At 40.1% G+C, this 25,944-nt stretch overlaps 1 protein-coding gene across 2 annotated transcripts in view; it reads left to right on the top strand.

Annotated features, from left to right (window-relative positions):
* LOC113407462 (BMP/retinoic acid-inducible neural-specific protein 3) overlaps positions 1 to 25,944 on the top strand; it is a 290,599-nt gene that overhangs the window by 224,118 nt on the left and 40,537 nt on the right. For both annotated transcript variants that reach the window (XM_026656015.1, XM_026656016.1), the window contains one exon: positions 6,864 to 7,086. In XM_026656015.1, the coding sequence (XP_026511800.1) occupies positions 6,864 to 7,086 (223 nt within the window). The remainder of the gene's footprint in view (positions 1 to 6,863; positions 7,087 to 25,944) is intronic.

Genomic DNA, 25,944 nt, shown 5'->3' with positions numbered 1-25,944 from the left:
GCTACCTTTTCTGTGGAAAAAAACAAAGTCATTTCAAGCCAAGGTCATACGTTTATATGGTGTTTTTTCCAATATATATTTCTTGTAATATTGCTGCTACTTCTTTAGATGAATTAATGTATATCAAACAACTAAAATTAATTGGAACATAAAAACAAATATATATATTCATTTTACTGCTTTGTTTTTCCTGGGCCCTTGGAACAGAGTGGGTCATTATTTTTTTATTATTTTTTTAATTTAAATCTCTAGAGTCTGGACAATACTGGAGCAGCATTTTATTGGACATTTACAGTATTTGGCCATTTGAAATATCAGTTCTATTGCAGATCAGTCCCTTGCACAAAATTTTGGTAGCTTTGTGGTTTGAGATTTCAATTTGATGCTTCTGTTGGTGTTTCACCAATTATAACATTTATTGCCCTGATTGTAATTAAAAGCATTATGATGGGGAAAGGAGTTCTATTATCATGGTCTTCTTGTCAGAAGAGAGTTTTAGCATGCAATGCTGTTATTTGAAGAGTAGGACACACTGTTGGGGATTTTGAAATTCTCTATCACAGCTCTTGATCATGGACTTTGCTGAGGCCATAGTTGCCTAAGGTAGAGCCAGATTTCTTGAAGCTCAGTTCCATGCTTTAACCTCAACTTTCAGTGCTCAAAATCCTCCTTGTTCTTAAATGTGCAGCTTTAAATAGCTTTATTTAGCTTGGGTGGTATCAATTTCAGTTCTTAGTTTGTAATCACAAAATACAACAGTATTGGTAGTCTTGTTGACAGCACAGACATAAAAGGTTTAGGACTGAAATGGCCATGGAGGACGAGTGTTCCTATCAGGTTTGGGTTGAGGCATATTGGCAGGGCAGGGTTGGGGGGGGGGGGGCTGCTTTGCTGCTGCCCACATCCACCACCTCTACTGTGAATAAAGGACTGCAGTTCCCAGAGGTGTTTGTCTAAGTAATAAGGCCTACATTCACAGCAACCAAAATACTGTGGTCTAAAGGTTTCAAGGATATAAGCTGGAGCAAGTTCATTCCTAGACAATTCTGGATTTCATCCCTCTAGAGAGAAGAGAATCCCTGAAATCACATCAGTAGCTCTAAACACCTTCCCCTTTTGGTTTTTTAATTCTTCATTGGACTTGACTACTGCTCAGTTGCACACTGTGATCCTATTAATTATTTTTAACTTATTTCTAGGAATTGTCTCTCTCAGATGAACTTAAATGGGATTCACATTACAATCAGACCTAGACAAATGAAGACTAAACCAGCTGACAGATAGGGCATTCCAGAGGATCCCTGGAGAATTGAACGTATCACAATTAAAACTTTTATTTTCATATAAAATTGCAAGACCCTTAGCTATTGAAAGCCAGAAATCTTGGGAGATGCATTCAAAGCTATATCTCTGGAACTAAATCACCTCAGTAACCATTCCATGAGGGAAGACAACACTCAGTTTAAGATGGAGCATGGATGCCTGGTCATGAGTGATCATTCCAGGGTAGATTCTCAGTTTGACAGACAGCAGGATAGAGAATTGAGTCAGCCTGGATAAATATGAGACTCTAGAAGCCACGGCCATCTGGGCCAGCATGTGGAATCGCAGATTTTTCAAATCTTCTGCATCTGCCAGGAATTAACTAGCAGAGGTTTTGATGTGCCTACATATAGACATGCCCTTCCTTGCTGGATAGAAGAGACAACTTTGTAAAAGTGACCTTTCTTTGATGCACTGAGCAGCAGACTGAAAGTCTTCTGGTCAGATCAGAGGGTAGGTTTATTTCTGGAGTCCCATGGTGGTGGAAGATGAGATGTAGCAGTCTGATGAAGGGGCTGTTTGATTTGACAAGAACATCTGCAATGTATCTTCTCATTTCCCATTAACAAACTGGCAACTAGAATTATATTGTGTGCTGGCATTCATGCCAAACATTACATGTTTGCAATGTCAGAGAGAAGATACTGGTTTATGTGGTGATACAGAAAACATGGCTGCTGAAATGGCCATTTGAATCAACAGAACCCTTTGCGGTGCTACATAACTGATGCATACACAATCTTCTTAATGTCCAGAGGATTGCTTGTATTTGCCATTCAGAGAGACCCCAAATTTTTGGGTAAGATGCCCCTCTGCATGGGATCTCTATTCAAGGATGAAGTCCACCATGGCCACTACCACATAGCAGGATTGAATTTGGAAATCCAGTCCTACTTGGAGATTCCTGCTGGATTGCCATGATCTCTGACATATTTCAAAGTCTGTCTTCACTGGGATCTCAATGGTTGCTGTGGTTGTCCCATGAGGAAATTGCTGAGGACCAGCTGAAGCTTGTTAACTCATTTTAAATTCAGTGAATGAATTACATTGTATGGTGCCAGAGCAGAACATCCTCTCCAAGGTGATGTTCATTGCTGAACTAATCATTCAGATAAAGAAATCTGTGCACTTCTTGCCTGTGCAAGTAGAACGTGAGTACCACCATGAATTCTATGAGCACCACCAGGGGCTGATACTAGCCAAGAGGTGAGACGCAGATGAAGTGCCAGTATCAGTATGTGGTAGAGACAGATTTTACTGACAATGTTTAAATTATAATACTGTCAATCAAGTGAAAACAAAGAATGTACATAAGTGTACATTCCATCCTTTACACACATTTTTGTACATTTTTATTCACAACTTCTCTACTTATTGAAAGTATTTTTGTTATAAAAATGTGTCAGTGTTTTGAAAAGTGACAAAACAGACCACTGAAATTGCTGTCAAGATGCTTTAACATTTTTACTTTAATGAAGTATTGTGTTGAAAAATACATTTTTCTACAGAGCTACATTTACTGTGGATTGTTGTTTACAAGCAGCTGCCCTCCAATTTCTTCTTCATTTAAAGAAAAAAATCTAACCAACCTACACCTAAAGCTTATTTATATTACTGTAGCATCTGGGAGTCCTAGACCAGGACCCCATTTCCCCAGGCACTGTAGTGGCACCCAGGGAATCAAATAGACAATCAGCATGATAGGCAGTGGTCTCAGCACACGAGAGGCTTAGCCATTGTCAATTTTTTTGCAGACAACACAGCAGAGGAGAGTTTTAAGGAAGGTTTGTAAGAGGATAATGACTTGTTCTTGCAGATAGGAGGAATTACCTGTAAACAAGCATAAGGGGCTGCATGAGAGAAAGCACAATGGTACTTACTTGAAAATGTAACAAGTGGTGATGGAGGGTGGCTTCGTGGGTCTGATCAGAAGTGGGGAGGGGTGGGAGGAGACCTTTCAATACAATTGAGGAATTGTTAAAAGTAGGAATGGCTGCCCTCCAGTTTATTTGTCATTTAAAGGGAGGGAACCCCTAACGAAACTTACACCCCAAACAAACATTTGTTTGATAAAAAATTCTGAAACTGATCAATGAACGCACCGTTTCAGTTTGTGAGAGATTGTTTCAACTCATTTTGTGGTTGTTGTTTTGCTTTTTGAAGATTGGTTGTAAGAAATAAAAATTCTGCTTAGTTTAGACTTAGGCCAAGCCTGAACAGAAGCAAGTCTTTATGGTATTGTTACATTATAACTTACAGAAAAGTGGGTTGTTGCTGTAAAATGAAACTATTCCAGATTGGATATCAGTGCTACTAAGAATATAATATTAAAACACAAAATGTAAGTTAATGAAGGGCCAGATCCCCAGCTGCACTCATTTATACCACCTGAGGATCTAGCCAAAACTTTTTTTCAGTTTTCTGTTGTTTTTTTTGGTAAAGCATGAACCACTACCACTACCACCATATTAAACTATCATATTGTACCTACCTATTGTGTTTTACATACTCTCTCTCTCTCTCTCTCACCCACACACACACACACTCAAATTTCTTCCCGGTACCTTCTGATTTTTGCACATCCCCTCTGTGACCCCCTCAAAGTCACAGGACCTCCCTGTCAACTTCTTCCTAGGACTGTCCAAGATGGTCTAGGAGGAGGAAGCTGGACAGGGAAGTGGGAGGTACTCTGGAACTGTGGTGTCTATTTCATTTCCCTTGTCTGCTCATGTCTCTAGGTAGAGTTCCTCTGGGTAGTGTCCACTGACTCCTCGGATGCCTCTGAGAAGTGGTTGGTGTTATCCAGGGTTCTCTGTTTGGTTTATCCTGATTTTCAACCTCTAACCTCACTCCCAGTCCTGTTTTCTCCTTTGTTTTCCCTAGCAATCAGTTGTAGCCTGGATTCCTCCCCCTTAATTGATGGTTCTTTAATTATGGGAGGGTCTAGATTTTCCTGTCTCAATACTACAAATAGTATGTATATTAATTTCAGTTCTAATACAGATCCAAGAAGAATGAAGCTTTAGTCTTTTTTTCCAGGGAACACTGAGATAAATCCACACTTAAATAAATGGGAAAGGACAGGTTAAGGACCTGGGGAAAATGTGACTCTATGGTACCAGGTGCTGAAATACCTAAACATGAGTTCAGCATCTCACTTTGTTTCTCAGTGGCACTCTTCCCTCTACTTCCATTCATGTTTTATTATATGGGCCTGACCCTACCCTGGCTGCAGGACATGAGATTGTTCCCCTTACATGGGATTGTGAGGGGCCAAGATTCTTGATCCCAACTCAATTACATCCTTGGCCAGTGGGGATGCATGACAAAGGACATTACTCTGGAATTATACATTAGCTTATACTCTACTGTCATGTTCTACATATCTCTAGGCATTTGTATGGCCACCTAATGCTGTAGTGTGGTATATTGTGTGTACTCTAATGGTTCAAGATGTGCAACTGTCCTCATATCTGAAACAGATGATTTTGGGGTGAGGTGATAAGGCACTGTGTAACCATATTACTTTTATCACTTACCTCTCACATACAATACAGGGCTCTTTAACATGATAGTAGAGGATACAGCAACAGTGCAGGGCAGTGATCATTAAGTAAGCAAATGTGTTTTCATATTGGAAATGGTATTGAATTTTGCAGTTTTGTATTGCAAGTTGAGCATAGAACTTTCTTGTTATTTGTAAACAAATTGTAGAACACATTGCTATTGTGCAAAGGACTGCAAATAGACAATGTTTCTTATAGAAGTGATCATAGCAATGTGAAAACTTAAAAGAAATTATGATGATGTCTTCTCTATTTTTCAGCAGTAAGAAACTAAGCTTAAGTAGAAATCCATTACTAGTAAGTATTTGTAAGGCAAATTATAGTTCTGTGGTTAAGGCGTAGGACTGGTAGACAGGAGAACTAACTTCTGGGCCAGATACTTATCTGGTGGAATCACCATAGTTCCATGGAAGTCAGAGGGGTGATGCTGATTTACACTAGCTGAGGATCAGGGCCTCTGTTCTTTAGTTCTGCCAAAGGGAACATTTTAAAGCAATGCATAGTTAAACTTATTTGCCTGTCACTTGTTTTCCATAATTTATCTTTTTGTGTTCTCTTAACTTATGAAAATGATGTGTTTGCATAAGAAAATCCAATACTGAAAATGTACTATTCTTAAACCTACATCATGCCAAAATGTTGATGGCCGTTTCCATGCCCTAGATTGTGATCCTATAACTAGAGCTGGTTTGGATTTCTCTCTCTTCTCTCCATCACCCCATGCCACCCCAAAACAAAGTTTGGTAAACTAAACAAGCCAAAAAATGCAAGAATTTTCAGGTTTTATATCCCGAAATTGATTTTTATTTAGCTAAAAACCTGTATAAGCAAGACCAGATATTCTCTTCAAAACCAAGTCATTTTCTGTCAAAAAATAGGATGGACATTTTTTACACCAGATGTGGTTGTAACTAAGGTCCCAGCCCTGCAAGCTACTCCATGAAGATAGACCACTCTACTCATGCAGACCCATTGCAGTCACGGGGGTTCTGTTCTAGAGCTGGCATCTACCCAATTTGGTAGGATTAAGGAGTTATGGTGGGATAATTATGACTTCGGTGTAGGACCAATCTGACAAAACACGGATTGTCAAACAGGAGTGGGAAGATGAGGGAACTAGACACCAATATGTGGAATCTAATATGTGGAGGGGAAGCACAAAGTTACATAAAAGTACAGTATTTAAGATGTTTTCTACCATTAAAGCCCCTTTTTAAAAAGGAAATAAAGGGATGGTCTAAATTCAAGAAATAAGCATCTGGGTCACACTACTCATGTGAATAATCCCATTGATTTATTATCTAAGGTACTTGTATGGCCTGCATTATTATAATGTCCGAGTACCTCTCAGTCTTCAATGTATTTATCCTTGTGAAGTATGAAAATCCTGTTCTCCCCATTTTACAGAAGGGGGACTGAAGTTAAGAGACCAAGGGTCAGGTTTTTAAAAGGGTGTTTAAAGATGCAGATGATCACCCAGTGGGATTTTCAAAAGGTGCTATTGCCTCTTTGACCACCTAAATACCTTTAAAGATCTGGCCCTAAGTGACTTGCCAAAGGTGACACAGAAAGTCTGTGGTGAAACAAGGATTTGAACCCAAATATTGCATACCTAAGACTAGTGCCTTAATCACTGAACCATCTATTTCTATTCCTTGTCTGAGTAAAACTGTGTGCACTGAAATGTTTGCAAAACCAGGTCCTTTATTTGGATATAAGAGAGCCTGATTCTTATACACTAAGGCATCTTTTTGTTACCAAAGTGGAGAATAAGGCTAATGTGTATTTATTCTTAATCTAAGTTACTATTTATGTAATTTTCTGTTATTGTATCATTGTCATCTAGTCGTCATTGGTAATGCAATTATGTTTTATTGTAAAATGATACATTTTGCAGCAAAATATAACTTAAATTGTGTCCAAAAATAACCATAGATACGTAATTACAAAACATTGAATCTTGCCATTTTTCAGATGAATTCAAGTTCTTTATGAAAAGGCTGCCCATGAACTATTTCCTCAACACGTCTACCATAATGCATTTGTGGACAATGGATTCTAATTTTCAGCGTCGCTATGAGCAACTGGAAAACAGCATGAAACAACTTTTCCTTAAGGCACAGAAAATTGTACACAAGCTCTTTAGCCTAAGTAAGAGGTGCCATAAACAGCCACTCATCAGCTTGCCAAGACAGAGGTAAGAAATGCTGTGAAAACCTGACACACTCAGGACATTGTTTTGAGACTGAAGCCTGCTTAAAAGTACAGGTATGATAATAAATATAGTATGCACCCTTTATAACCATAACAGCAAGACAATGCTATTGAGTCTTCTAACCTTTAATATTGTTCTGGTCAAACCTTCCCAAAGATGATGCCACAATGAGAAAAGTAAAATGCAAACTACAACTGAATATCCTTGTGTATTACTGGAATCAACAAATCAAAGTAACATTTCCCCTCCCCCCCCAAACACACACACATCCCCACTGAGGTCAAATTCATCCCTCATTTAATCCATTAACTTCAGCAGAGTTATATCTACTCCTATGCCTCCTATGTAATGCTTGAGGAAGTCAATGGAAGGATTTTCATGGACTTCAACAGGTATTTGATCAGGCCTTTATACCAGGTCTTACACAGGAGCAACCTATAATCTAGTAGAGAACAAAAAAAATAATGCAATGAAGTTACACCAGTAGAAGATTTGGCCTACTCTACTAAAGGGCAGTAGTGGACCTAAAATGAGCAGATTGTAGTATTATAAAAATATAGATTAAAGATTAGAGTTTGATTTCTCTTGTAGGAAGCTAGGAGGAATGTCCTAAAATTTTAGTATAATTAATGAGCTCTTTCTGTCAGAAAGTATTTCTATAGGGATTTCAATATGCAACATATAAGAAATCTTTGTGCCACAGTTGGAAAAGATAACTATAGATATTTATTGTAACACTTCCTTGTGGAAAAAAACAAAACAAAACAAAACACAAGCCTCTTTCCTTGTCCTCCTACAGCTGGTTTCCTAACATTTTGCTAAGTTTTTAAAACTATACCTCAGTTGGAAAAAAAAGAAAAAGAAAAAATGTTAATTGAAATTGATTGTGTCCTCCCCCTTGCTCCCCAGCTCTTGATTGAAGCAAAGAATCAAGCCATTTAAAGTAATTCCATCTCATGATTTTATAGTCTTCAAACCCAAACAACTTTACATATTTTCCCCAACATTGTTAACAGAAATAATTAATTGACTCCTGAGCTATAGAAACCACTTTCTCACAATTTATAGTCTACAATCAACAAATAGAACAGATTAGAATGAGACAAAACTAACAATCCTCATACCTTTGTGCCCTGCCACAGTTTTAGCATACTTGGGGGGAGGGGGAGAGGGAAATCCCATTTTCATTTTATTTCTCTCAGTGTCAATTCCTTTCCAATTCTAGATGTTGTTCTTAGATTTTAAGGTCAATTTAATAAAAAAAAAATATTATTTCAATTTCTGATTTAATGATGCAGTAGTTAGAATCACACCAAGATCAACCGTACAAGTCAATGGTAAGTTTTTATGGGCTGTTTAGATGTGATTTATTCTGACATTTAAAATTCCTCTAAGTGAGTAAGGAAGTGTGCTATGTATCAATGAAGGGGATTTTTTCAGGCTGTCTATTTTCAGCAGCAGCAGAACTTTTTGGAATAAATAGTGAGAATCAAATAGTAATATAGGAATTGCCAGATTGGATCAGACCTGATGTCCATCTGGTACATCATTCTGTGGCCAGCCCCAAATGCTTCAGAGGAAGGTATAAGAACCATGCGGTAGGCAGGTGTGGGATAATTTACTCCCCCACCCCCAATGCTCCATCTTGGGTTCCACTTCTTGAGATAAAGTGGCAGAATAAAGTTTGTTTTCTGCATACCAGTTGTGTCACCTTCTTTTAGTAAACTATTTCAGAGGAGCAAACAACTTACCTAGTTATACAGAATTAGAAAAGTTAAGATAAAAGTATGAGTGTATATCCAGGATCCTGTCTTCGCTGCACACCTAAAACTTCATTTCAATGAGACATTTGGGTGTACAAGGACTATTGACTAGAGTCCAATATGTTTAACACACCCACGAAAAATGCTTTTGTGGATCTGACACTAAACAAGTTGTACTGAAATTATTTATGTACTTATAAGTAAATGAATTGCTAGAGGCATTCTGTGTCATTCCTTTATTTATCACCACTTTTCTTGGCTACTACTAATTATATAACTAAGTGTACTTTATTCTAAGAGGGTTGTGGAGAAGGGTTTGCAGGGCTGTGGGGTCTTTCCCCTCCCAGTCATATCATAAGCATCCTTTGCAAGAGGATTTTCATCTGCTGAGGCATATAGTGAGACTTTATGTTGAGTATGAAAACAATTTGGATTTACTTTTGTATGTATGTAAGCCTTTGCAACATGGACATTATCCAAAACACTCCCAAGCATGAAAAGAAAAAGTTACAATTTGAAAGAAAATTTCTTAATTTTCTGTGAAATGATGTCACAGAGTGTTATGCATGGGCTTCAGGGCCTGCTATGTCAAATGGGTCAAGGATGGTCAATAAAATCTTCTCAGTGAGCTGCTTTGATACATTAACAGTTACATCTGCCTTAAGATTTGTGTGACATCATACACTCATTCACTGTGTTTTCTTTGCTTGACCAGCCTATATTGTCTGCATTAGTTGGAATTCCACTAGGTGGCCAGCTCTTGCTACAGTTGATATCACAGAAAGATACAGCAATGCTGCAGATGGCAAAATATGTTGTCTCAAAAGACTGGCTGTTGTGGGCAGAGAGCTTCTGTATGAGGATAATCATGTGTAAAGAAGGATTGTGAATTGAGAAAGATATTAAAGTGACATATGTATAGAAGCTTTTGACTCTATGATATTTATTCGGCTGCAAGGGGTGAGACCGACAGAGTTACTTCATCTTATTAGGTGTAGCTGCATCTTTTGCAAATAAGGTGAAATGTACAGAGGGGCATCAACTGGAGCACAGGTTCTAAACCTCCTTAAATTTTAGGAACTGTTCCAAACGTTACTGTTCTGGATGATCACTATGGGCTATAGCTAAACCTGAAAGATGGGATTGATGCAAATTTAACTTTGTAGTAATGTGGGCTGTATTTAATGTTCTTATTTTACAAGGGAAAATGACCCATCTTCAACAGGGCCAACTTTTAAATGCTCATGATAGGTCACTGTAGTTCATATCTCACTGAGGTGAAAGGTCATATTTTTGTCACTGCTCTTGTCTGGCCGGATTGTCATAGCAACAGCACCTCCTTTTATATTGTAGTAGCTATATTCTGGGCACCTGAAAATCATAGGAACATGAGATCCTCATCCAGTTGTTACTTGGAATCAATGGGGCTTTCTGTGCTAGTAACAGTTGGCAAGGTCAGGCACCAAGTCCCTCAGAATTAATGGCCCAAACCTGCTTTCACTGACATTGATGGCAGTATTCCTATTAACTTCCATGACATAAAACAAAGATCCATGTCAAAGGGCATGGTCTGACCATAGGATGATCTAAAGGAAAAGGCTATTTTCTATAAACATGACTATATCCACATTAGGGCTGCTATTTCCAAAGATCTGGGATTAGATGTTCAACCCCCATTTAATGTTGAGTGCCAAAGTCACATACATCATGGAAATGCAAGCTAGAGTACTTACTATCTAGACTCTTCCATATCATTTATAGTGATTCCAAGAATAGCATATCATTTGAGTGGATGCATGTGGTACACAATATTACAGCATGGACATTAGCTGCACTAGCCTAATTTGTATGCAGTTTAAATAACTTCCTAATGAAAAGCCATCATTTTGTGCCAAATCTAAATAGCATAATTTGTCATTTAATAAATAGATAAAATATTAAAAAGAGAAACAATGCACATATAGCAGTAAAACATTAGAATATATTATATCTTTGGTATATAAGTAAAATGGAAATCTATTGCAACAATTGCAATGCAGAATTGAACTTGAGCAAATATGAATGTTAGCTTAAAAAGTATATGTATAAAATTTGCACACAGAAGCACACTCTTTTGGTAAAACATCAGTATTTGAATTTTTTTAAGTCAGTGTTTAATCTTACTATGTAAGTTGTAACAGCAGCTAAACACATTGGGCCTGATCCTCACCTAGTGCAAATTGAATCAGCTCCTTTGAAGTAAGAGGAGCTAGGTCAATTTACACCAGCAGAGGATCTAGCCCAGTATCATGTTATGGGCAAAACTCTGGCCCCTTATCTCAGATGGAGCTTTTAATTTGTCACAACATTCACTGCAGCTTGAAAGCCATATGTGAAAAACAAGCAAACCAGTTTAACACATGCCTCAAAGCATGATGAGTGCCAGAAAGAATTCTGCCTTTGGGATACAGAATTCTTCCTGGAGCTCTCCAGCATGCAGTGGATTTATGCCCACTGCAGTTTAATCTTCCCCAGGGTGCACCCAAAAGTTCTACAGACTGCTGTGTAAGGAGGAAGAGGCATGCAGTTGCCCACTCACCATCTCACTCTGCTCTATTTTGGATGTTTACACCCCAGTATTCTCACAGAAGGAGCAGAGTTTGAGTGCCAGGGAACATAAGGACACCAGTTAAGAACATAAAAACAGCCATATTGGGTCAGACCAAAGGTCCATCTAGCCCAGTATCCTGTCTTCTGAAAGTGGCCAATACCAGGTGCCCCAGAGGGAATGAACAGAACAGATAATCATCAAATGATCCATCTCCTGTACAGAAGCTGATTTAAATGATAGATTACATACCACAGTTAGTAGTTCTGCAATTTCACATGAGAGTTCCTTCAGAACTCTTGGGTGAATACCATCTGGTCCTGGTGACTTGTAACTGTTTAGTTTACCAATTTGTTCCAAAACCTCCTCAACTGACACCTCAATCTGGTACAGTTCCTCAGATTTGTCACCTAAAAAGAATGGCTCAGGTTTGGGAATCTCCCTCACATCCTCTGCCATTAAGACCGCTGCAAAGAATTCATTTAGTTTCTCCTCAATGGCCTTATTGTCCTTGAGTGCTCCTTTAGCATCTCGATTGTCCAGTGGCCCCACTAGTTGTTTAGCAGGCTTCCTGCTTCTGATGTACTTAAAAAAAAATTTGCTATGACTTTTTGAGTCTTTGGTTAGCTGTTCTTCAAATTCTTTTGGGGCCTTCCTAGTTATATTTTTACACTTTATTTGTGAGAGTTTATATTCCTATTTTTCCTCACTAGGATTTAACTTCTACTTTTTAAAGGATTCCTTTTTGCCTCTCACTGCTTCTTTTACTTTGAGGTTTAGCCACAGTGGCACTTTTTGGTTCTCTATGTTTTTTAATTTGGGGTATACATTTAAGTTTAACCTCTATTATGGTGTCTTTAAAATGTTTCCATGCAACTTGCAGGGATTTCACTTTTGGCACTGTACCTTTTAATTTCTGTTTAACTAACTTCCTCATTTTTGTGTAGTCCCCCTTTCTGAAATTAAATGCTAGTGTTGGGCTGCTGTGGTATTTTCCCTGCCACGGGAATGTTAAATTTAATTATATTATCATCACTATTACCAAGCAGTCCAGCTATATTCACCTCTGGGACTAGATCCTGTGCTCCACTTAGGACTACAGCAAGAATTGCCTCTCCTCTTGTGGGTTCCAGGACTAGCTGTTCCAAGAAGCAGTCATTTAAGGTGTCAAGAAACTTTATCTCTGCATCCCATCCTGAGGTGACATGTACCTAGTCAATATGGGGATATTTGAAATTCCCCATCATTATTGAGTTTTTTTATTTTTATAGCCTCTCTAATGATCCTGAACATTTCATTTCACAGTCACTATCGCCATCCTGGTCAAGTGGTGAGTAATAGATCTCTACTGCTATGTTCTTATTATTAGAGCATGGAATTACTATCCATAGAGATTCTATGGTACAGTTTGGTTCATTTAAGGTTTTTACTTCATTTGATTCTATGCTTTGTTCACATTATTGCCACTCCTCCACCAGCATGACCTGTTCTGTCTTTCCGATGTATTTTGTACCCTGGTATTACTGTGTCCCATTGATTATCCTTATTCCACCAAGTTTCTGTGATGCCTATTATATCAATATCCTCATTTAAAATGAGGCACTCTAGTTCACCCATCTTATTATTTAGACTTCTAATATTTGTATATAAGCACTAAACGATTGTCACTTTTTATCTGTCTGCCATTACATGATGTAATTGAATGGGCCTCTTTTTCATTTAACTGTTTCTCATCAGATCTTACCCATATTTTATCATCTTCCAACCTCTCCTCCTTATTAGGACATAGAGAATCTCTATTAATAGGTCCGCCCCTAAGGGATGTCTCTGTCTGAACCACGTGCTTCTCTGCACCTGTTGGTTTTCCCCCAGCCCTTAGTTTAAAAACTGCTCTATGGCTTTTTTTAATTGTATATGCCACAAATCTGGTTGCATTTTCCTGTGTAGGCTCCCCCTTCCCCAAAAGTTTCCCAAGTTCCTAATAAATCTAAACCCCTCCTTCTTACACCATTGTCTCATCCATGCATTGAGACTCTGCAGTTCTGCCTGTGTAACTGGCCTGAGGATGGAACTAGAAGCATTTCAGAGAATGCTACCATGGAGGTCCTAGTCTTCAATCTCTTATCTAGCAGCCTAAATTTGTGCTTATCTGCTTCAAAGGTATTTAAGAGTGTGGTGTATTAAAAATGTATTGAATTTTTAGTCTGTCACTTTAAATGCTCAGGAGTTTTTCTGGTCCTGCTTGCAGGCTAGGGAGCTGTGTAGGGAAGCATACAATCTAGGTCTAGCAGTAGCCAGCTTATAGTAAGGTAGGGTGAGTTCTGCTTCTCAGTGTTAGGAAGCAGTCTGCTCTCTCTCTGGTTTTTGGTTCTTCCATATCATTGCTCTGAATTTTTCAGACATAAAATAGTGTTACATTGAAATCTTACAACAAGGTTATTTAATATTTTTATCTAATATCTCTTTAGGTTTATGGTATAAACATAGAGAAGGGGCTTCTTCCTTGTTGCTGCTCCTCATTGCACACCTGCAGAACAGACATGGGAAATCTGAGCAATGGACTTTACTATAGTGTTTCAGTTGATTGGCAAATAAAGTTTTCTATCCCGCTTTTCTTAATGGGCAATACCTGAATACTTCAATGTTAGGCGGAGACCCTATAATAAGCCTGGGCCACATTGTGCTACTACACAACTTCCTTGAGATTTGATTACTCTTACCCTAGAATGCATTGCTACAAATATTGTTGATTAGTGCACTGGTCACAAGATGATCAAGGAATAAAGTTTCCCCAGCAGAAAAGAAAAGTACATCTTAATATGTAGAAAAGGACACTGAATAACTATTGGTGGCTTTTTCTTTGTACAGGATGTTTGCAGAACTGAATGTCTGATAAAACCTAAATTACACATTATTCAGCAGATCACTAAGATAAAGGAAAATAGCAACTGAATGTTGCTTTAGACCAAGACAATACAAACAAGCAAGAGCCCTGTTCATTGAATGGAGTGGGGCTGAGCTTCATCTAGTGCTGCTCTAGAAGCAATGTTAAACCAGAGATGTTAAACATTAACATGTTTTTACTGTGTTTTATTAGCAAAATCCTTTGTTTCTAGAACAGAATACACAAGTTTCTAAATACAAATTGCCCTAGGAATGAAGAAAAAATGTACCTAAGTTATACATCACTTTCAATCACAAACAGTAAAAAGCTTTCTTTGATCCACTTCATTAAGATATTGCATGTGGGAGTTAAAATGGGTTTGCAGGTTTAAAAGGTAAAAGAGAACTTCCAATAGAAATCAAAGTCATCTAGCTCACACAACAGGTGCACATCAGAAAGCTGCATGCAATACTAAGATGAAAAAATGCAAGATAAAATGAAGGTCAGTGGCTGTGTGTGGTTTTTTTGAACATGGAAGTCTCCATGGAAGTTTCTCCAGGGAAATAAATTAGTGGACTTTGAGGTGATACCTTTAATTGGACTGGAGATTAGAGTTATTTAAATCAGATGTGACACATATACAAACATGATCCATAGGCTTGTGACTAACAGGTCTGATCACAATCATAAGCAGAAAAAAGTTACATATACAAGCTAGCAGGCTGTGTAAAAGTGTGACTCACCAGCAGCACACTTCCTTGTGGCTGGGCATGGTATAGCAAGCATTTATCCTTTGGCACAGACATCTGCTCCAGCCCTGTGGTGATCTATTTCTCATGGCTTGGCCCAATTGTGTTCAGTCTGACCCTTTCTATGGTAACCAAGTCCACAAATCAGTAGTCCAGTGACTTATCACCAGGTCTTTGGCTCAACAGTTCTTCCATCCAGGGCCGGTTCCAGGGTTTTGGCCGCCCCAAGCAGCCAAAAAAAAAAAAAAAAAAGAAGCCGCGATCGTGATCTGCGGCAGCAATTCAGCGGGAGGTCCTTCACTCTGAGCGGGAGTGAGGGACCGTCCGCCGAATAGCCGCCGAATAGCTGGACGTGCCGCCCCCCTCTGGAGCGACCGCCCCAAGCACCTGTTTGCTAGGCTGGTGCCTGGAGCCGGCCCTGCTTGCACCCCTTATGTCACAGGGCTTTTAGCCACTTTGCTTGGTGGCTGATGGGTGGATCTTGGTTCCTCCTTATTCTCTGGGTTCTTGAAGTCCTTTTATCCAGCCTGTTTCTAGGCTCACTCCTCAGCATATCACTCCCCTTTCCTGGGCTCTGCAGGTATCACCACTGGGAGACAGGCAGTCTGGCATAGTGTAGGACCAGGAGTCAGACATCAAGCCAGTGATCAGAGCCAGGAAATGTGAGCAGGGTCTATTGTAATAACAGACTAGGTACTCCCAGTTTGCACATATATCTTCCTGGAACTCCCTCTATGCTTAAATATGTGCCTGGACAGACCAATCAATCAGAGGTCAGGCAGGGAGGAAGGGCATGCTGCTAATCAGGTCCTCCATGGGTAGAACTTCCTATGGTGGTAATTTTGCCCCTAGTTTATAGTTAATGGCTAACACCTCTGCCATAGGCCATGGTGTGGAAGCATTGGTCACCTGGAGCCCCACAGACCCATGTTCTAGATCTCCTGATCCTTACAGCAGCATGCTTTCCATCTTCTGTACAGAACCACCCAGGGCTTTCTCCCCAGAGGCCTGGCTCCTGTTGCTTCAAGACTCTTTGTGTGTTTTTGTCTCCCTCAGAAACCCAATCCTTGGGGTCTTTTCCTTTTGTCAAAGATCACCACAGGAATCTGCTCCACCCCTCTGACTTCCCAGTATAACTCCTAGCCTTTTACAGGAAAGGATCTCAAAACCTTCTTCCCTCCCCCAAACACCTATCTCTTATCTACTGCCCTGAATTTCTTCCTTTATTAGTCACTCTGCTTCTCTCAGATGGAACTCATTCTTGATTCAACCATTGAACTCCTCCCCAGCTGGGCCTAATCCTAAATTAGGCCTTGCCTAACTCCCTGGTGCACCAATTGTACTCTGGCTCCAGTTAACTCTTGTACTTCCAGCATGGGGTATAAATTATAGCTGATTGTGCTATTGACACACTTGCCCTCAACAAATGTGAGCTTTTTAATGTTGCAACTTTATTTAGTTTTATTACATCAATCAGAGAGAATGGCATGTGGTTAATATAGGGATGATTTGGTTCTTTTTGATTGGTCACTTATTAATAGATATTAAATGTTCCAGCTGGCCAGTAACACTTTAATTAAACAATGGAATACTTAAATATTAATTGGGCCAAAGCAAGAGTTAGAATGACTCAATAGCCACATGGTTAGTGCACTTACCTAAGAGATGGCAGATCCTTGTTCAAATCCTTTTGCCTCCTCAGGAAAAGGGGTATGTGAACTGGGGGTCTTCCACATCCTTGGTGAGAACCCTCTCCACCAGGTTAAGGATTATAAGGCAGGGCTTTCCCCCTGCCCTGGCTGTTTTGTTTTGTGTGAACTCATCTGAGGGGCCCAACCCAGTACACATGCTGAGAGACCACATACCAGATCAGGCCCCCACACATGACTTGGGCAGCCAAATGCCTGTTGTTCCCAATTTGTGACTCACTCTGGGGCTTAGGCAGGACATAGGCATCCGGACACCTACTATGAGGCACATACTCAGGCAGGAGATAGGCATCCAGCTGCACAGAGTGAGGCTGCAGTGTGCAGATCCAAGGAAAAACAGTAGTCAATGAGTTTAAGTGCCTTCAGTGTTAGGCAGCGGCTGCACACGTGTTTTGTGAGTCGTAGTGGTCCCCAAAAATGGGACTTAGGTGCCTAAGTACTTTTGTGGATCCCACACTTAGTGCCTAAGGCCCAACTGAGAACGGGGTCTCATTGAACAAACAGAGACTACCAACCCCATACATCTTACCAGCTAAATAAACAAGACAGACAAAGATAGGGGGAAAGGACATAATATACCAACGGAGTGAACAATGCAAGGGTGGAGAATTTCATATTAGAGCCATGATTTTGGGGATGGGAGGGGAAGGGGATTTTTTTATTATTTTAATCCTTTCAGTGGGCTAAGGTTATGAGGGCACTAGGCAGATGGAAAGACAAAGGAAAGGAGTGTGCAGAAATATCCCATTAGCACCGGGGAGAGAATGTTCATAGTGAAAACTGCAGAATGTACTCCTATGACATCATCATTGTCCAGGGTTCCTTGCTTGAACTCTTTCCTGCAGCAGCTCTGCTGGCTTCAGTCTCTGGCTGTCTATCTCCTGCAGTTTCTTTCCCAAAGGCAATAGGGCTGTGGTGAAGAGAGATGCTGCATGGATCCAAGTGCCTCCAGAAGAGAGGTCTCTTCCTTGCACAGTTCTGGATCTAGGAGGGTAAGGGTGGCCCTTGCTGGGCCACATTTTGTCCCCTCAATCCCAGTGCAGCTGTACATCTTTCAACTGCTTTCTGCAGTTGTTGTGAAGAATATGCTTATTCTACAGTCCCAGACTGCTTTCTCTGCTTTCTCAGATGCCAAAAGCCCTGCTTGTCACCTACCCTGCTTCCCAAACCTCCAAATTTCCTCCTGACAACAGTTATGATTCAGTTAGGCATTGACAATACTGAAATCTATCTGTCTACTGAACACTGAAAATGTGAGGCCAGCATAAAATAAAAGCAACTTATTAAAAAATTACAATGTTTTATTTAATTAAATAAAAACTTTAATTTTTTAAACTTAAACTGAAGTGTTGCAGAGTTTCCACTAGACCAATGCAAAATACAGGACATTTGCTGAGGTGGTTACAGAGTCTTGCCATTAAGGCCCATGGGTTCTCTAATAGAGATGGGACGCAGAGCTGCGGTTGTGTCTGTCTCAAAAGTGTGCAGACCCCACAAAATATACCTCAGTGAAACAGGCAGTTCAGCTTATTTGCTGTGTAAGTTACTAAGCAAGCTATGACAACAAGAGACCTAAAGAGAAGGATGATGGGCTTGTGATTCAGGCACTAGACTAGGACTCAGGGACTCTCGATTCGATTCCCAGCTGTGCAACAGGCTTCCTCGCTCTACCTCAGTTTCCCCATGTGACATCGGGATAATGATCTTACCTTTCTTCCTCCCCTTTACATGTTGTAGCTATTTAGATGGTAAGTTCTTTGGGACAGCAACTCCCTCTCGCTATGTTTGTAAACTCCGTAGCATAACAGGGGCCTGATATCGGTTGAGGCTGCTAGGTGCTACTGTAATTCAAATAGTTCTCAGCTGATTCCCCATGTTGTGCTACTTTAAAAAAATAATTAAAATGTTCTTTCTGTATGGGAACAATTGTCTAATGATGAACTAAAGAGCTTTGACATGACTGGAGAATGAAAGAGATGAAGGTCAAAGTTGGGGACAGGAAGTATTGTCATGCACGTCCACATTTCAGGCAATATGTTTTATTGCACTGATGCTACACTTTGACAGAGATTTCTGCTTGTCAAATCATGTCTGTCAGAGCTCTCAGAACAGGCTTTTCCAGGCTCTGAATCAGAATATTCTCAATTAGATGAGAAGAGGCACTGTGATATATGCATTGATGTAGGTATGGACACACACGAGCAAGCATCTTTTATTCTTCACCTATCTTATACCACATGCAATTACACTATTATCTCACTCAAAAACTAAGGCATTAGCTATTCAGATGGGACAGCTGACACTAAAGTTAAATCTTCTGGGTTGTGTCTTAGGTCACCATAACCATATACTTACTGTACCTTTGTCATGAGATTAATTTGGAGTAAGGCTAGATCCACCCCTGCTGATGCTGAATTTTCACTTTTTGGAATTGAAGATTCCTTTGAAAAGTACTGTAAGGTTGCCTTTGAAACTGTTATTTTCTTATGTTTATTCTTGGTTTTCCCCCACAAAAAAACCTGACCTTCATTCCAACAGGTGGAATGAAACAAATCTATTCCATCATAAATCCTTCTAATTCACATAACTGAGGGAGCAACATTTCCTGTCCAGCAGGTATGAGACAGACAAATCAGGAAATCAGCTCTGAGGGACTCAGTTTCTTGTATTTCCATTGCGTCACATTCAAAGTTTCCCATTCCATCTAATTTATTGGTTATTGTGTCTTACACAAACCAACAGCATCAAAGAGTTTCTGGTATATAATATATTCTCCAACTTTTCCTATGTCCCCATTATGAGAACAAAGCAGAGTGATGGAAGGAGCATACTACAAGCTGACAAACACACCTCACCTTTTTGAAAGTGATATTTTAGCCAGCAATATGGTGTGCAATTGTAGTGTCATATGGATAATCTCAAGGCTAGCCTCATCTGTGGACAGAAATACCAAGAAGAGTCAACTGCTGCAGCTCCATATCTAGAAAAAGGACTTGATTTTTTAAAAAATAAGAATATGACAATGCAAAATATGAATGGGAAAATAGTGTATACTGTACATGCCTAGTGATGGACTGAAACAAATAAATTAGATCCCACTTGCCATAAACAGTACTGAATAGCAGGCTCAACAACTCCACTCGGTCAGTGATCACTCAGGAATACAAGTCAGAAAGCTTCTGTTTTTAATCTTTGTTTTGTTGTTGTAGTTTGTTTTTCCTTCCCACCAGTTTCTAAGTCAGTTTAGTCCTCCTCTGAGAAGTGTCGGATTGGCAGCTCTGGAATATGCAGTCTTCTGACATATTCACTGGATAGACAGGCACAGGCAGTAGCAGTATAGGCCATGTTGTCTTGCCAACATGTCTCAGTTCTTACTTGGAGGGACCACCTCTATGGGTGGGAAGGCAAGTTGGCCTTTTTGTCCCTTCACACCTTGGCCTCTTTTCTGAGAATGCTAGAAAGGTGCCAGCTGTGGCAGTGATGTGTGTCATGTGGGCACATATTAGCTAGGAGGAAAGTTCATTGTTTACTAAAGTAAGTATTTGTTTTGTAACTTCTATTGTCAGAGTCAGGGGCAGCTCCAGGCACCAGCGCAGCAAGCGTGTGCCTGGGGCGGCAAGCCGCGGGGGGCGCCCTGCCAGTCCCTGCGAGGGTGGCAGTCAGGCGGCTTTCAGCGGCTTTCCTGTGGGAGGTCTGCCAGTCCCGCGGTTTCGGCGGCAATTCGGCGGTGGGTACGCCAAATCCGCGGGACCGGCAGATCACCCGCAGAAACGCCGCCGAATCCGCGTGACTGCGGACCGCCCGCAGGCATGCCACCGAAGGCTGCCTGACTGCCGTGCTTGGGGCAGCAAAAAACATAGAGCCGCCACTGGTTAGAGTATATAAATTCCTGACAGAAATAGACTTCCATGTAGCTCCAGGGGTAGATTATGACATCCTAATTAACAGAGTAGTACCTTATTCCCTGAGTAATCCCATTGATATGAAAGGGACTGGTCTAAGGGTAAAATATTACTCAGTGAGAATCAGTGTCACAATATGGCCCTACACTATTGTTTATAACACATATCTTTCTGTAGCTTGCAATAAATTCCAAGTATTTATTAAGCACCATATTGTGGAGCTTTTACTCCCCTGTGGAAGTATCTGTTCACACATGTAATCCGAATGACTTCAGTAGGGCTATTTGCATTTGTAATTGCTTACCAGGGTGGATAGGATTTCTACAGTCTTGCTCTAATATTGAGCCTTATTCTACCACCCTTACTCAGTGTGAATAAGTACCTTGCTTCATGAATAGTACCATTGATTTCACTGATCCTACTTGCAGAGTAAGGTACTACACAACCCGAGTAAGGATGGAAGAATTTTCCCCTTAGTGATAGTAAAACTATCAATGCAACCATTTGTTTCCATGCAGGGTTATAATCCAATACAAGAATCATGATCCTACTGTTTATGTCTGCAGTTAAAACTGTATTATCATGTCTGTTTTGCACAATGCTGGGAAAAAGTCAACTGTCCTTTGGCAGACACTATCTTGACCGAGAAGCCTTTCTCTTCACTACTTTCAGAAGGTTATCAGCAGACAGAATGGAGGCAAAGGCATATCCCTTCTGGTGGGAAAATTATGTCTGCATGACTTTCTTCCCAGACATCCATTATCTTGGAAAGGTGCCATAGTAATGCAAGGAAGTATGAGAACAAGACCTGTGCTATGCAATGAAGTTCTTCTTAAATCCATTTTACAGTCTTTGTGGTAGGACGGAAACAGAAAGGTTTCAGAACAATGGAGATGTAAGTGAAGTTCTATTTGCCTTCAATAACTAAATGAAAGGAGGCCAGTGCCTTAAAACCACAGCTGAAATGAAAACAAGATTCCATTTCTGTCATGTTTCCTTTCTCCACAGTTGCAGTTGACCAGTGTTTTGAAGTTAAAGAGTGACCTTCACCTCTTCCAGCTCTGAGTACTACCTACAAGTCAAAAGGAGAGAAGAAAATTATCTAAGACATCTATGTATGCCCTCATCCTGGGCGTGGACCCTCTCATCACTGAAGGTGATGGCAACATGGCCTCTTGGCAGAAATCAGTACAGGAAATAACACAGAATTTGTATCCTAAGGCCTCATATCCACACTTTCCCATGATTTAACTGTTTTTCTAGCTGCCTACTGAGAATGTGAGAGAGCTGACTCAGAATGTGACATCTCTGTCCCTCTGAGTACATGCATACAATAAGTCCTTAGACTGGATGTAATCAGCAGACTAGTCTGGTATTGATGGCCAGTCATTCCTAAAGAGAACTGACATAGCAGATGAAACAAAGCAGCTACTGGAGTATAGAAGACACTTTGTTCTTGTTCATGTGACAGGAGAATGACCCAATTTTAGCATCAGTTCTCCAGTGACATACTTAGAAGCAGAGAGGATGAATATTAAGCAGGAGTTATGTATCTGGAGGAGCATGTGCAGCACCAAGTATTGGCTGGAGGAGTGGTCACCAAATCAGGAAATTCAGTCTTATTTATTAACTTTTATGATTGACTTCTATCAACAACCAAGATACAGTAGTTAATCAAAGAAACAAACATCAAATTTGAAGTTCACCTGGAAGAATCTTCTTGCTCAGTCCACAGCAAGATCATGTATTTGTTCCAGTCTGAGGAGCTCATAACTATATACATAACATTTACAGCTGGAAGAACAAGAGTAACATACTTAGTCCAAAATTTCTCCCTATGAAGACACTATCCAATTCACCATAAAACATGTTATCACGTGTTTTTTGTCAAAAAACAAAAAACAAACAAAAAAACTTTAATTTTTCCCTTAAAAAAAAGAATATTTATTTATTTATGGACTATCTGGATTTTTAGCCATATATCTTACAAAGAATTTTTTTGATAAATAGCTTCAGGTTGTGTGTCATGGAAGAGACTTCACTGTAGTCAGACAAATATCGGTAACCACAAATGCCCATTTTTTTCACCATTTTAAACTCATGCATACATCCTTGTATTCAGAGAGAGCCTCAATTTTATAATCCATAACCCGCTTATGTAACGACACAGCCAGAAGTATCAAGCATAGCTACTTTGGCGAGCTTCATTTTTTATTCTATATCTAAGGAAAACATCCATAAAATAATGACAGTCCCAGTGCAAACTGATGGCAGGGTCTTCACCGTCATTATTTATTTTTTAAAATCCTTTATTAGTGCCCAAACTAATGAAATAATTCTCAGAGCAATGCACACAATTAAAAATCCCAGTGTTTCAAGCCAGACCTAATAAAACAGCATGACCTTGAAAAACAGGATATTATTTTGTACATTCTTTTTGGCATTATAACCTTAATTTAGAAAAAAACAAATGAGACAATAATTGATATTTTTTTCTAATTTGAGCTGAAAGCTTACAATCTGTGTACATTTGGACTGCTTTCATCATTGTATTATCTGCACAAAACAGCACCAGTTTACATTCTTCCTAGAGCAATGACTAAGTTACAGTATAAATATACACCAAAAAGCTGGCACATATGTCTGAGGTACTGTGAAATGCGTAACTATGCTGTTGACTGTATGATATGTAAGGCTACATTTTCATCATGGGTATTTTTAGTAAAAGTCACGGACAGGTCACGAGCAGTAAACAAAAATTCACAGGTGTTGGGAAGGGGTGGCCTGGGACCCCCGCTGGTGCTGGGGGGAGGTGGGCGGTGGCACACAGCTGGGACCCCTGCTGGTGCTGGGAAGGAGGAGGCAGGCAGCAGCACACAGCCCGGGACCTCTGCTGGTCCTGTGGGGGGAGGGTTGACGGGCTCCCTACCCGGCCCTGACTGGCATGTCCCTGCAGCTCCTAGGGGAGGGGCGGCCGGGGGTCTCCGCACTCTGCTCCCGCCACAAGCACCGGCTCGACAGCAATCATTGGCTGAGAACCACAGCCAATGGGAGCTGTGGGGGTGGTGCCAGTGAGAGGTGCCCCCCCCCCGGCATTCCACCTAGGAGCTGGAGGGTGAGAGCTGGGTAGCCCCTCAGCCCCAGTAAGCACCGCCAGGCACCCCAACCCCCTGCCCCAGCCCTGAGGCCCCTCCCACACACCCAAACTGCTGCTGCTGGCTGCTACAGAAGTCACAGAGGTCACAGAAAGTCGCGGAATCTGTGACTTCTGTGACCTCCATGACAGACACGTAGCCTTAATGATATGTAATGATTCTCTACAAAATTTGTTTCAAAGGAACTCAGAGTAGAGAGAATCTTAATAGGTTCCAAGACAGCATGTAGACTCTTTGTCCAGTTTCCTTAGATTTCAGTATGTTGCAACATATTTGATTATCGTTTTTGTCTTGCTGAATCCAGTCTATGTGATCCAGTGAACCTTGCAGCCAGTATGGAATTACTCACAATTAGTAGATTTTTTTTTCATATAAAGCTCTATCATGTATAGTATTCAGGCTACACATGTGCACGACATTTGGATATAATCTCAACCATACTGAGAAAGGCAATATTTTATTTGTTGTAAGGAGATAAGCAAAGGTTCAGAAATGCCAGAGAACCCTTCTCAGCTTTTAAATTTTAGTATTAAGAGGACCAGGTTTCCATTCATGAATATTTAAAAGGAAGTCTATGCAGAATTTCTGCATCTGTGCTTAAGAGGATGTTTAATTGTTGTTGCAACTTGGAATTGGATTAACTTCAAAAATAAAAATAGACTCTTTCTCTACATAAATCAAGTTTTTATCTCTAGTGAATAGAGATTAGTGTCCTGAAAGAGGGGTGGGGGGGTGGGCAGAGAAGTATTATAAAGAAGTTCTCTACAGGAGGCACCTGTGAATCTTGGCAAAATATAATTCCTTAGCCTGCTTGGTCTCCTGAATAGCTTACTGTTATCTGAGTATAGAGGTCTACAGATAATTTGAGATGAATAGAGCCATGGAATTCTGACTATAAGTCCTATAAACCTTTGGAAATGCATAACAGCCTGAGAATTCTTAATGTTTTGTGGTAAAACAGTTTTCACTTATTTCATTAGGTTTGCAAAAATACTGTTGTTTTAAGTTTTCACTTTTTTAAGGATCTGGAGAGAGAGAGGGTGGAACTGATTTTTTGTGTGAAATCCATGTAAAAAGCATTCTTTGTAGCTTTGCCCAGCTACATTGCTAGAAAATTATTAGCATAGAATTAATTATAATGACTTTGTAGTGTTTGCATAACATATGTTTCTGCTTCCAACATTATAAGGTATGAATTAATGGACTCGCTTAGGGCTAGAGAGAGTCAAAAAAATTATGGGCAAATCATTTTGACAACCTAGTCTGTTTGTCAGATGTACAACTCTGACACAAAGACAAAGATGAACACATACTTTATTTTAAGTAGGAATAATTCTAAAAAAAAAAAAATGTTCCAAGCTCTATGTAACTACGCAAATTTGTGCACCTAGGTATTTCCAGAATATTTAGGCCAATTTTTTCAAAACCGTGCATAAAATCAGTTAGCCAAATCCCCATGTAGGAATTTCAGTAAAACTGCCTTGATTTCTAGAACTGAATCCTCCTTACTTTAACTACTAGTGGTTCATAAGCTACTCTACCCAAGCCTCAGAGGCAATATGTCTCTGACTACACACCTCTGAATCACAATTCTTTCCTTGAGTCCTTCTGCTCTGGTGGACTGGTGGGCAGGGCTTATGCCAACCTCAACTTACAACACCTTCTCCATTCTGAGCTGCTTCAACTGCATTGGCCAATTAGAAGGGGGTGGAGCCATGGCTCTCTCCACTCACACATCCCCTCCCCCACAAGGGGAGCCTTGTTTGTGTTGTGTTCCACAGATTTGGACTCAGGCATTTATCTGCATGCCCTCCAGTTGCATTCACTGTATTAGGTGTAGATATTCTGGGAGGTGCCCGTGTATCTTGAGAAATCAAGTGTGTCTCAGTTGCATCACTGATTTTTCTAGGTTGTGGCAGAAGAGGTGCAGAAGAGTGTCATCTTGTATAAATCCCATTGAAACTCAATGGGAGTGAGGTGTTTAGGGGCAGATTTTTAGAAGTATTTAGATGTCTAGCTCATATTGATTTAATTGGGAGTTAGGCACCTAAACACCTTTCAAAATATGTCCCTTAGTTGTCATTTCTGCCT

Source organism: Terrapene carolina, unplaced genomic scaffold, assembly GCF_002925995.2.
Source record: "Terrapene carolina triunguis isolate 2854851 unplaced genomic scaffold, T_m_triunguis-2.0 Scaffold211, whole genome shotgun sequence".
NCBI lineage: Eukaryota > Metazoa > Chordata > Testudines > Emydidae > Terrapene > Terrapene triunguis.
This window is presented reverse-complemented; position numbering and strand designations above follow the sequence as displayed.